Genomic DNA, 12,242 nt, shown 5'->3' on the forward strand with positions numbered 1-12,242 from the left:
GGCCTAGTTGGATTTAGTCGACTACTCTTTGCATTTCTATAGTTGTGTACTGACCTTCGTTTGAACTTGGAATATGATGAACATGGTTCTTCTCGTCTCTCGTACTGTGTGCAATTGCTTCTGTGGAACCACACGAGATCAGATCGTGCCGTCGATATCCACTGTGAGAGCCTTCGCCGCGCCTGTTGTGCCACGCTCTCCTTGGAAGGTGTCAGGACCAGTGCTGCTTACTGGTTTACTACAGTTGCCTATCCCTACGCCAGGGTGGAGTGAAGGAGCGGCATCAGGAGAAGGAGGAGCGACGAAGAGCAGGTCTGGTTGGGTTTCGAGGGCGAGCAGGCTGCTCGATGGTCTCGCGCTCGCCGAAGCAAGAGCAGAACAGCATCTTGATTTGGTGCCACATCTTGTTGTTGTGGTGCTCGCGTAGGGTGGTGATGTAGAAACGAGGAGAGAAAGACAAGGAGCCAGTGGTCTGCTGTCTCTCATGTACAACGAACGAACCTGAGTGACAGTCGACTGGTGACCTGACGACCTCATCTCCAGGTTTCAGATGAGAGTGAAAGCAGGCACAGCCGAAGTCGACGTGAATTATCCGTACTCCTGGGTATATAAGGGGCTGTGGACTTATTCAGAGGGACTGCCTTCCTTTCCTCTCCTCTCCTAAACAACGAACCAACCACCACACCCCCTATCTACATCCACATCAACAAGAAACTGTCGATCACAACCATTCAACACCAAAGTAGGTCTGCTGTTTATTAAGTATCCTCTGATGTCTCCTTGCTCACAGACCTGCGCAGCACAATGATCTCCTCCATTGCTAAGGCTCGCATCGACAACCTCATCGATGAGGTCTTCAACACCGCCCACGAGCGCGCTCACGGCGTCGCAGCTACGATCTGGCAGAGCGTTGTCGAGGAAGATTTTGGTGCCGGCGGTCAGACCATTCGCGATGAGATCACATCCGAGATCAGAGACAGAGTTGCTGCTCAGGGCGAAGGCATCCTTAGCAACACCCGCGACATCAAGAACCGCATCACTGAGGCCATCATGACCAAGATCAACGACAAGCTTGAGGAAGGTCTGGGCAACCCTCTTCGCGCCTGGACTTCCCGCTGAGGAAAGGATGGAGGGCCTGACAGGCGACAAGGACAGAACCCCCTCATTGACGGCCATTTGACCCCTTCAACGACCATTCAGAAACCTTCCAGCACCTGGCTTTTTACCAATCACTTTCTATCATCGAATACAATGAAAAAGCTTCCTGGTCGACTTTAAGTCGACTCAAAATACACTTACTGCTGAAACTTTCTGTGTCTATTATGTGTGAAGCGCCCAGTGTTCATGTGTGATTTGACCAGAGCTGTTGATCGTTTCGTCGCTCGATATATATTAAAACGTAAAGTCATCAGAAGGCACAGTTTGTTCATTGACCAGGCTCCTCACGCATGGAGGGCATGCTCAACAAGTTGACCTTTTGAGGGTAGTCATGAAATCGAGCAGAGGATAGGTATTCTGGTGAAGTCCGTGTTGTGCTGTACTCCAACAAGTTTGTCAATGCTGGCAACCGGTTTTAATGGATTAGATAGACGATGGCTGTTAAACGGCTACGACGTCAAGTTTTCAAGCCAGTATGTTGTTGGATGCGATCCGGTCGTCTCCGCCTCCATTTTCTCGATCTCCTCGCTCTCCACAGCACATAACTGGCGTTTCTTCGGCCCTCCATGTGTTCGGAAAGCGACAGCGCGCAGTGTCGGCAACTAGCCGCCCGGCTCGATTTGAAGTCTGAGGGTGTTGGCCGCGGAGAGCGTGGAGAGAGCCTGTCAAGCGAAGCCTTGTCTTTGAGTCGTTCTGCAAAGCTCATTGTAGCACGGCCTCTGCAGGAGTATTGCACAAGGGCAGAGAGCAATATAAACGCACCCGCTAACCAGAGAGCGGACGGGCAAGCGAAATATCTTGATGTTTTGGTGAGCCGCTGAAAAGCACAGGTGTTGGTTGAGAAATGCAAGTGTCAAAATAGCGTTAGCTTGGATGCGGGATAGGTCAATGACGTTGGCGGCTTTTAGCTATCGAGTCCCGCATGCAAAAGTAGGCAAGAGGAAGAGGTCGATGGTCGATCGCCGAGATCAACAGGTACCGAGTAGCAGCTGCAGCAAACTTCTACCACACGCCTGCACTTTCTTCCTTTGCGTCCATACCGGCCCCTCGTTGCTCCTGCCTCTTCATTGCTAGACTCGAGACAGTCAACAATTGGCTTGCTCTTGCTGTCACTTAGCCCTAATTCATATCCTCACCACCACTTTCGCTGCTTTGCTCGAGTCTCGACGCTCATCAGCTCGTCTCCATCATCACATTCATCCCCTCGGCTATTCACTTGCATTATCTACCTCCTCCTATCATCTAGCATTCAGTCGAAGACTACGCAGCCACTATTATTCGCTCATCACCTTCTAATTTCCCGCGACAATGGCTCCAACTCTACAGCAGACGCAGGCCATCTACCTTCTACCTCTCAGAGATGACGGCTCACCGGACGTAGCCGGCGAGTACATCTACCTGCCACCACCCAGCGATCCTGCCTACAAGATCCGCTTTGTCATTGAGGGCACCAGCTCCATCTGCCGGGAAGGCAGCCTCTGGGTGAACATCCCACCCAAGGGCGAGAAGTTTGTGCGCAAGAACTACACTGAGTACAAGTAAGTCTCCATTTACACTCTTGATCATGACTATCACTGACCTTCTCCTACAGATTGACTCCCGACTTCAACCGCAACATTGAGATTGACATCGAGATCCCCCACGCCGGCCCGTTCTCCTACTACATCACCTACACCCCTCTACCCAAGCTCACAACTGGCAAGAGCAATGTCCCTGAGGCTACAAAGACAAAGGTCTGGTACCTTGATGTTAGCCCGCGCTTGTCCGTACAGGATTCGACTTTGCCGCTCAAGAGTCTATCCATCATCTCATGTCTGTCCAAGTTTATGGGTGACCTCTCCAGCGATTGGGACAAGCACTTGCACGGCATGAGCGAGAGAGGTTACAACATGGTCCACTTTACTCCGCTTATGATGCGTGGTGATTCAAATTCTCCTTACAGCATCTACGATCAGCTCAAGTTCGACAAGCAGATCTTTGCTAATGGAGAGAAGGACATTGAGGGATTGACCACCAAGATGGAGAAGAACTACGGTCTTCTGTCTCTGACTGATGTCGTCTGGAACCACACGGCCAACAACAGCAAGTGGTTGGAAGAGCACCCCGAAGCTGGTTACAACATGAAGACTGCTCCTTGGTTACAGGCCGCCTTTGAACTGGATACCCAGCTTCTCAAGTTTGGCTCCGAGCTTGAGCAGCGTGGCCTTCCTACTCAGATCAACAACGAACAAGACCTCGTTCGCATCACGGAACCCCTCAAAACCGAAGTCGTCAACGCCATCAAGCTTTGGGAGTTTTACGTCATTGATGTCAAGCGTGATGCCCAGGCTGCTGTTTCAGCATGGATGGAGAGCCAGGTCGATTTCCCTGAGAAGACTCCCGATCTCGTTGGTGTCGATAGCTGGTCCTCAAAACAAAAGACCGATTGGCTCCAACAGTATGCTCTGTCCGGCACTGACCACCTTGGTGAGAGATTCCGTCGCAAGATCATCCCTCAACATGCTGCCGCCTTCCTCCAATCACTGTTCGGCAAGTACGACACCAAGACTGGCAGTACAAGAGACGAGCGCAGCGCCATGGGCGCCATGACTCACTTCCTCGAAGAGATCAACGCAATCTTCTACGAAGAATTCAACAAAGACACCAAGGCCATCTTGGAACAGGTCTATGGCCGCACAAAGTACATGCGCATCGAAGGCGGTCCCATGGTGGGCAAGCCCATCAACAAGGACTACCCATTGGTTGAGTCATACTTCACAAGACTTCCTGCCAACGAGACGACAAAGAAGCACGAGGCGGGCGAGCTGGCCTTGGCCAACAACGGATGGGTTTGGGCCGCCAACGTGCTCATCGACAACGCCGGTCCCGATTCGAAGGCTTACCTTCGTAGAGAGCTCATTCCTTGGGGTGATTGCGTGAAGCTGCGCTACGGTGCTAAGCCCGAGGACAGTCCTTTCCTGTGGGACTTCATGGCCGAATACACCCGTCTGATGGCCAAGCACTTCCACGGTTTCCGCATCGACAACTGCCACTCCACTCCCCTTCACCTTGCCGAGTACATGCTTGACGCTGCAAGAAGTGTTCGACCTAATCTCGTGGTCATGGCCGAGCTTTTCTCTGGCGACGAGAAGATGGACTACGTCTACGTTGAACGTCTTGGATTGTCCTGCTTGATCCGTGAGGCCATGCAATGCTGGAGCACTGCAGAGGTCAGCAAACTTGTTCACGAGAACTGCGGTCGTCCAATTGGCAGTTTCGAGCTCGACGAGATCTCAGATGCCCAGAAGCGCAACTCTGGCACCGAGCCGGCTCCTTCTGTCAAGGAGGTTGTTCACAAGATTCGCCCTGCTACCGTTCATGCCCTGCTTATGGACTGCACTCACGACAACGAGTTGCCTGCGCAGCGCAGAGACGCCAGAGACACTCTTTCCAACTCTGCTTTGGTCGCCATGTGCGCCGCATCCATCGGCAGTGTCTTCGGATACGACGAGGTCTACCCTCAACTTATTGAGCTTGTGCACGAGAAGCGTCCATACAACTCACCCTACTCTACCATGTCGAACCTCAAGGTTGGAGAGGGTCCTGGTATTGGACACGTCAAGCGCCTGTTGAACCAGCTTCACACCATTATGGGCAAGGACCACTATGATGAAACTCACATTCATCACGAGGGCGAGTACATCACTGTTCACCGCATGCACCCCAAGTCGCGTAAGGGATACTACTTGATCGCCCACACTGCTTTCCCTGGTTATGGCAATGGCAACGCTGGCTTCCAGCCTGTACGTCTGACCGGATCCAAGGCCTCCCTGTTGGGCGCTTGGAACCTCGAAGTCGACCAGAGCCAAGAGGCTAAGCATGCTGCCATCAACGACAAGGTGTTGAGAGGCTTGAAGGCAAACACCAAGGACATCCGCGGTGTGAAGGTCGACAACCACGGCGACACTGCCGTCATCACTATTCCAGAGAAGTTTCCTCCTGGCAGTATCGCAGTCTTTGAGACCTGGATCCCCAGCGCAGAGCACTCAGAAGGTCTCGACAAGTACGTCACTTCCGGGGCCAGAGATGCATTCAGAGAATGTGACCTCAACGACCTGAACGCTATTCTTTACCGCGCCGACGCTGAGGAGAAGGCTACTTCAAACGGCTCTGATGGCGTCTACAATATCCCTAACCTTAGCCCGCTTGTCTACTGCGGTCTTCAAGGTTGGTGGAGTATCTTGAGAGATGTCATCAAGGACAACAACCTTGGCCACCCCATTTGTGACCACCTCAGACAGGGTCAGTGGGCTCTCGACTTCATTGTCAACCGTCTGGAGAAGCTTGTCTCTCGTGACGGCTACACTCGCCTTGCTGCCCCTGCCGGATGGCTCAAGGACCGCTTCGATGCTATTCGCAAACTTCCCAGCTTCCTTTTGCCTCGTTACTTTGCACTTGTTATCCAGACTGCATACAAGGCATCCACAGAGCGCGCCATCGAGCAGATGAGCACCAACATCCGCCAAGGACAACGTTTCCTCAAGAGTTTGGCTCTTGTCAGTGTTCAGTGCGAAGGATTCATGAAGAACGCTTCTCTTTGGCCTGACAAGCTCGTTCCTTCCCTGGCAGCCGGTCTGCCTCACTTTGCCCAAGACTGGGCAAGATGCTGGGGACGTGACGTCTTCATCTCTCTTCGTGGTCTTTTGCTCGCCACTGGTCGTTTCGAGGATGCCAAGGAGCACATCAAGGCATTTGCCAGCGTTGTCAAGCACGGTATGATTCCCAACCTGCTCGGCTCTGGCAAGATCCCTAGATACAACTCTCGTGACTCTGTGTGGTTCTTCTTGCAAAACATTCAAGACTACTGCAACATGGTCCCCAATGGCCACGACATCCTCAAGGAAAAGGTTGCCAGACGCTTCTTGCCTTACGACGACACCTGGTTCTCGTGGGAAGACTCTCGTGCCTACTCCCAGACCTCGACGATTGAGGACGTTGTCCAGGAGTGTCTTCAGCGCCACGCTACTGGCATGCACTTCCGTGAAGCCAACGCTGGTCCTAGCATTGACGACCAGATGAAGGATGCTGGTTTCAACATTGACATCGAGACCGACTGGAACACTGGTATCATCTTCGGTGGAAACGAGTGGAACTGCGGTACTTGGATGGACAAGATGGGCTCTAGCGACCACGCTGGCAACAAGGGTGTCCCTGGTACTTCCCGTGATGGTGCTCCTGTCGAGATCACTGGCCTTCTTTACAGCTGTCTCAAGTGGGTTGACGGTCTCAACAAGAACAGCCAATTCAAATACTCGGGCGTCAGCACCAAGGGCGACAAGGTCATTACCTTCAAGGAGTGGGCACAAAAGATTCGCGACAACTTCGAGCACTGCTACTATGTTCCTGCCGATCCTGCCGAGGACTCCAAATATGATGTCGACAGCAAGATTGTCAACCGCCGTGGCATCTACAAGGACGTCTACAAGTGCAACAAGGAGTACCGCGACTACCAACTCCGTCCTAACTTCCCCATCGCAATGACAGTTGCACCTGATCTCTTTGACCCTAAGCACGCACTTGGAGCTTTGATCGTCGCTGATGAGGCTCTCCTTGGCCCTACTGGCATGGCTACCCTGGACCCTTCGGACATGGAGTACCGTCCCAACTACATCAACAGCGACGACTCGAACGATTTCCACACTGCCAGAGGACGCAACTACCACCAAGGACCCGAATGGGTCTGGCCTCGCGGTTTCTTCTTGCGCGCACTGCTCAAGTTCGACTTGATGCGCCGCGAGACAAAGGAGGCCAAGGTCGAGGCTTTCCAACAGGTCACTACCAGGCTTGCAGGCTGCAGACACATGATTCACGACTCTCCTTGGGCTGGACTTACTGAGCTCACCAACGAGAAGGGATCCATGTGCCATGATTCGGTAAGTGATTGTTCAAATGATGTATCAAATACCAGGAAGACTAACATGGATTACAGTGCCCCACTCAAGCTTGGTCTGCTAGTTGCCTGATCGACTTGTACCAGGATGCCAGCGAGTACAACGCCTTGTAAACTGGTATACTGGCGGAAGCAGGAGCGTTTGCGCACAGCAGTTGGAACAATTCAAAAAGTTGGGAAAAGGGCGTAGAAGGATGGCTGATAAAGCAACGGCGGCGGTCACCTAATTGTTTATACTACCGATACCCTAGATACAGCAGATACGGATGAGCGTGCTGACGAACTCATGACCTCGGACGGTTTCAAGATTGCAACGGTGATGCAGTTCCAACAGTGGTTGATGTGCTGTGCATGTGTGCCCGATAACTGGGTGAGAGGTAATCGAGGACCCTAGCATGGGTACCCAATCCATAGGACCGGTACTTGGGCATGGTGCATGTGGCGGTGGTAGGAACGTCGGAGCACACGGATTTGAGCCAGTGAAGGAGCACATGGAGCTTCGAGCTTGCAGGGCTCCCCCAAGCTTGCGAGATAACGATTTGCGATGCGACCAGGAACACGACAAGGTCAGAGAGCAAAAGCAACGAGACGTCTCGGAAAAAGATCAGCGTCAGACAATCGACACGCGTCCATGCGGCATCCATCGAATCTGTAACACGAGAAGCGGGATGAGGATTGTCAGACACGCAAGGTTTGTGAGAGGCTGGAGGGCTAGTCACGTCCGGGAAGTGGGAACGCCTCGTTCGGATAGACGGACCGAACCGATGATCTCCGCGCACTTTGTTCAAGCTTCACTCTCTTGCCAAGAAATTGACATCGGTCGACTTGTGCAAGTGGAAGCTGCGCTGCCATCATCGTCAATCCGGCATTATTCGAACAATTCAAGTAACGGCACCGCTTTTGCACAGACGAACATACCCACGACAGGGCTCTGAGAAGAAGCAACGGAAGAGCAGGAATCACACATACACAATGAGCGCATCACCCGTCAACAACGGCTCGAATGGCGCAGCAGCTCCCACATCAGTCAACGAAGCGCGCGACCCTTCTGGATTCTTGAGCGAGATCATCGGCGCACCCGTCACTGTCAAGTTGAACTCTGGAGTCGTCTACAGAGGTGCGTGACACCGGCCCTAGCTCGCGCATGTTGCGCAGGGAGACCGAGATGAAAGAGAGAGGAATGGCACCGAGGACACATTTGCTGATGCGGAAGTGATGGAACAGGTGAACTGCAGTCTGTCGACGGCTACATGAACATTGCGCTCGAACAAACAAATGAGATCGTGGACGGCAAGGTCAGAAGGAATTACGGAGATGCTTTCGTGAGAGGAAACAATGGTATGCGCTTTGCCCGCCTTGCGCCTGCTTGTCAGAGAATCGAGATACTGATATTTGTGACATCGCAGTCATGTACATCTCCGCCGACTCATAGAAGTCGCCGAAGCTCGAATCGCAGTTCAAACATTAAAGCCCAAAGAGTGCACAGATTGCTCGGAGCAAGATTGTGGTAACATACTCTATGGAGATGGAATATCACGGGATATCATGGGAGCTTGAGGATGTGACGATCCATCCTGAGACAGCTGACTTTTATACCGCGCTCAAGAAATGGACACGGCTGGAGGAAACAGTCAGAGAAAGACACTCACAGACAGCCATGCCCTTGAGATTGAACTCACGAGGCTTGCGCTTAGTACTTTTTATCCACACCACGACACGAATATCAATACAACTTCAGTGTAACCTCTCCGAACCAATCAAGTTCTGCCAGCCAGAGCATCCTTGACTGTAGTCAACAGACTCTCGGCGCCCTTCTGCGGGATCTTGGTCGTCCATGCTGCGACAGTCATACCGTGCAACTCTACCTCCCCCTTCTCATTTCTCTGCACATCATCTTCCTTCAGTGCATCCTCAAGTACCTTCCTCACCTTCTGCCTCTCCTCACCCTCCAACACAGCAATCTGGCTCAATGTACTAAGTCTATCCCAAAGCGCCTCCTCGCTCAACCAAACACTCCACTTCTCCGTATTCTCAGCAAGAGGCAGCGCGAAAAGAGGCTCAGCAGATGAGGTGATTGACAGGGGGTTAGAAGACAACTGGGAGTCAAAGACTGAACGCCAAGTTTCGTGGCGGAAACGAGGCTGGTTGTCGTCGAAAGAAAGGATCATGTCCTGGAGCTTTTGCTCCCAGGTGGTGGTTGCGGCATGGGATTTTGGTGCATTGTCTATAAGAGCTTTTAGAGTTTTGTCTTTGATGCTTTGAAGTTTGGATGTGGCTTCTGTGTCGGGGAATTGACTGCAGATTTCTTTGAAGCAAGGGTTCTTCGGGCAAATAGTGATCACATGCAAGCAAGATGGTGTGCATCTTTATGGAAGGGCTAATATGATGTGCATGGTGGAGGAGGCTGGGAAGGTTTCACACTTACAATCTTCGATGTTCCAAATCATGCCGAAGACGCCGTGAGGCTGTAGTACACGATTGATCTCTTCCAGAGATTCGATGTTGGCGAACCAGTGGAATGCCTAACCGGATGGTGAATGTCACTGTCAGCCTACCTGATCAAAGTAGCGTCTCATGATTTTGCTCTGGGAACGAAAGTTTGAGGCATGTCATTGACCTAAACCATTTAAGGTTCTTCTTGATGGAGACGGTGGGGGTTGACATCGGGTACCGGAAGAGGAAATGCAAGGCTGGATAAATACGGAAATCAGACGGAAAGGGCAAGAGCAATGTCCTACCTGGGCAGCTATAACAGCATCGACACTCTCATCCTTCAAGAACTTCATATCGGTAGAGAGACCATCCTGGACGCTGACGCCTTTGAGGTGCTTGTCTTCTAACACCTTGCGCATGTCGGCGTGCGGCTCAATCGCGATGATCTTGTACCCCTCATCTCTGGCGGCCAAGAGCTCAGTGAACTTGCCGGTGCCCGCCGCAAGATCCACTACTGTGGCTTGAGGACTGTCTTTGACGCGCACGCCGTCGAGCAGGACAGAAACGCTGTGGGCGGGGAACGAAGGGCGATGCTTGTCATACAGGGCGGCATTGCTGAAGCCGTTCTGCGCTGAGGGGTTGAGACGGCCAGAGGGAATGGACGTCATGATGATCTTTTTCTGTATGTACAGTACCAGAGAAGAATACTCCGAAGACGACTTTCAAAAGAACGAGCACAGGGTTTGATTGCGATAAACCGGTAAGCGAGAAGTAAAAGTTGTCAACCGGGTGCAGTGGTTGAGAAAATCAAGGTCGTCGCGATCGTTCGACGTCAAAGCAAAGCATCACCAGCATCATGATGTGCGCGGGTTGGAAGTGGAGAACACAGCACGGGAGATGGGCGACCGGGGTTTGTATTCGAGATGGCTGCATAAACACATCACAGCCACACCAACCACCTGCGAACGTGCGGTGGACATACCCTTTGAGGTGTGATTCAATGCAATGCATCCACGGCATTACTCTCTACTGGGAAGGCGTCGTAAGATGTACTCAAGGCAAGTAGCTAGTATGCATCTCACGCGCAGCTCGTCCCCTGCAGCAGGAAAGTCCGAAATGTGAGACCTTCCTCGGGTGATCGCTGCAACGTCTTGACGAGATGAGACAGTGTCCAGATGAAGCCCAAAGAATAATAGTGGGTATCAAACGACAGGCAAGGGGAGAAAAATAAAAAGAAAAGAAAAAAAGGACAGTGCTCCCCCTGGCTATTGTTACAGAATGAGGCGCGTGCGGCAGGCAGACAAACGGCAAATTTTCTTCAATGAAAGCTTCTCTATGCTTCGACTGGTGGAGCGTGTCACAGATGCAGAGGCAGATCCGAATTGTGATCAATGGGCAGTAGGATGGCGCCACAGCCGGGTCAGAAGGATCGCAAGCGCGTCGTAGACATTATTGACAGTGCATCATGATACTGCGAGTAGACACAAAGGAGTAGAGAAACAGTGACTCGTGCAGAACGAAGACCACAAAGGCACAGCAAATGATTGAGAAAAAGCATGGGCAGGCTATTGGCTGACGGACGACGGGCCTTTCTCGAGTTGCTATTTTGGAACAAGACTTGGCAATTCGAAAGGGAGTCAATTGGGAGAAGAGGAGATGAAATGCACGTAGTGTGGAGACCTCTGGAGTGGTTGTTGACTTTGCTGAGATTCGAGTACGAGCATCAGCGATCCATGGTGAGGGCCCGATAGATCAATATATCAAAAACGCCAGACGTCAATGTAAACTTCAGAGGTAAAGGAACGGTTGCAGTAGCGATGGATCATGGTTGACGCGTTCAGCATGGTTGGAGGCTGAGTGGAAGACATCATATTCTTTTCATCTCGCTGAAAGCCACATCAGGTTGAGCGGGAGGGAGCTACCAGACTAGCGTGGTTTCCGTGCTGGACCAGCGTGGGTTACCTTAGTACTCCTGCACCTACTCGAAATACGAGAGACCAGGCCAGCTCTTTCTTTTCTCTTTTTCTCTGACATTGTGAATTGCGCCAGTGCAATCCCGTTCTCTGTCGCTGCTCCTGCCAATACGCCTCTCCCTCGTTGGTTCAATTAATTTCATACAACTCTTCGGCAGTACCATTATTGCAAGGCCACAGCCTGCCCCAATCATCGGTCAGTGACGTTCCGACGCTTTTCTTAGCAGCATTCAAGGAGAGGCGCAACCGTTCCTCCCAGCGAAACGAAAATAAACGTCCAGCGGGAGTCTGTCTGCGATCCGGAGGTTCATCTTCCACAACATCGCCGCAGCGCACGTCAGACGGTGATTTTGGTCGTTGGTTTTGAGAAAGTCCCAGCGACACTTGGCACTTGTTGTTGCACGGTGCTGATCTCGTTCCCCTGGAGAACGCCTTTCGTCTCTCTTTTTTGCTTGACGAATCACCTTCGATCAACTCTCTCGCTGCCAGGAACCGCCGAGCCCAGCCAGCCTCGTTGCTAACCTCGACCCAGATAATTCTGTGTTACATTATCTCGTACATATCGGCTCCAGAGGCGCTCTCGTTTAGCTCTGCTCTTTCGCATCTCCCACAGTCTACCAACAGGACTTTAATTCACTCGCTCAACCAACTCGACTCCCTTCGCTCAATCCATTGCCTTGCAGGCATTGTCGGAGACGACAACGGCACCTGCTTTACCTCCTCGCAAACTACACAGCACAACCTTCTAT

At 52.0% G+C, this 12,242-nt stretch overlaps 3 protein-coding genes across 3 annotated transcripts; 2 read left to right on the forward strand and 1 right to left on the reverse strand.

The window, feature by feature from the left end:
- Positions 1 to 2,466: 2,466 nt before the first annotated feature.
- On the forward strand, positions 2,467 to 7,201 carry M437DRAFT_53129 (uncharacterized protein; the record flags this gene model as incomplete). Its single annotated transcript, XM_041022479.1, has 3 exons — positions 2,467 to 2,696; positions 2,750 to 7,070; positions 7,127 to 7,201. 3 exons carry the CDS (start codon positions 2,467 to 2,469, stop codon positions 7,199 to 7,201), a joined length of 4,626 nt encoding a protein of 1,541 aa, XP_040877869.1.
- An 858-nt stretch (positions 7,202 to 8,059) lies between these two features.
- M437DRAFT_86156 (U6 snRNA-associated Sm-like protein LSm6) lies at positions 8,060 to 8,519 on the forward strand (the record flags this gene model as incomplete). The annotated part of the gene is made up of 3 exons (XM_041028408.1): positions 8,060 to 8,204; positions 8,312 to 8,425; positions 8,494 to 8,519. 3 exons carry the CDS (start codon positions 8,060 to 8,062, stop codon positions 8,517 to 8,519), a joined length of 285 nt encoding a protein of 94 aa, XP_040877870.1.
- A 325-nt stretch (positions 8,520 to 8,844) lies between these two features.
- M437DRAFT_86157 (putative 2-heptaprenyl-1,4-naphthoquinone methyltransferase) lies at positions 8,845 to 10,188 on the reverse strand (the record flags this gene model as incomplete). Its single annotated transcript, XM_041028409.1, has 3 exons — positions 8,845 to 9,311; positions 9,513 to 9,609; positions 9,826 to 10,188. 3 exons carry the CDS (start codon positions 10,186 to 10,188, stop codon positions 8,845 to 8,847), a joined length of 927 nt encoding a protein of 308 aa, XP_040877871.1.
- Between the last annotated feature and the right edge of the window lie 2,054 nt (positions 10,189 to 12,242).

The sequence above is a fragment of the Aureobasidium melanogenum genome (assembly GCF_000721775.1).
Source record: "Aureobasidium melanogenum CBS 110374 unplaced genomic scaffold scaffold_17, whole genome shotgun sequence".
In the NCBI taxonomy this organism is placed as follows: domain Eukaryota; kingdom Fungi; phylum Ascomycota; class Dothideomycetes; order Dothideales; family Saccotheciaceae; genus Aureobasidium; species Aureobasidium melanogenum.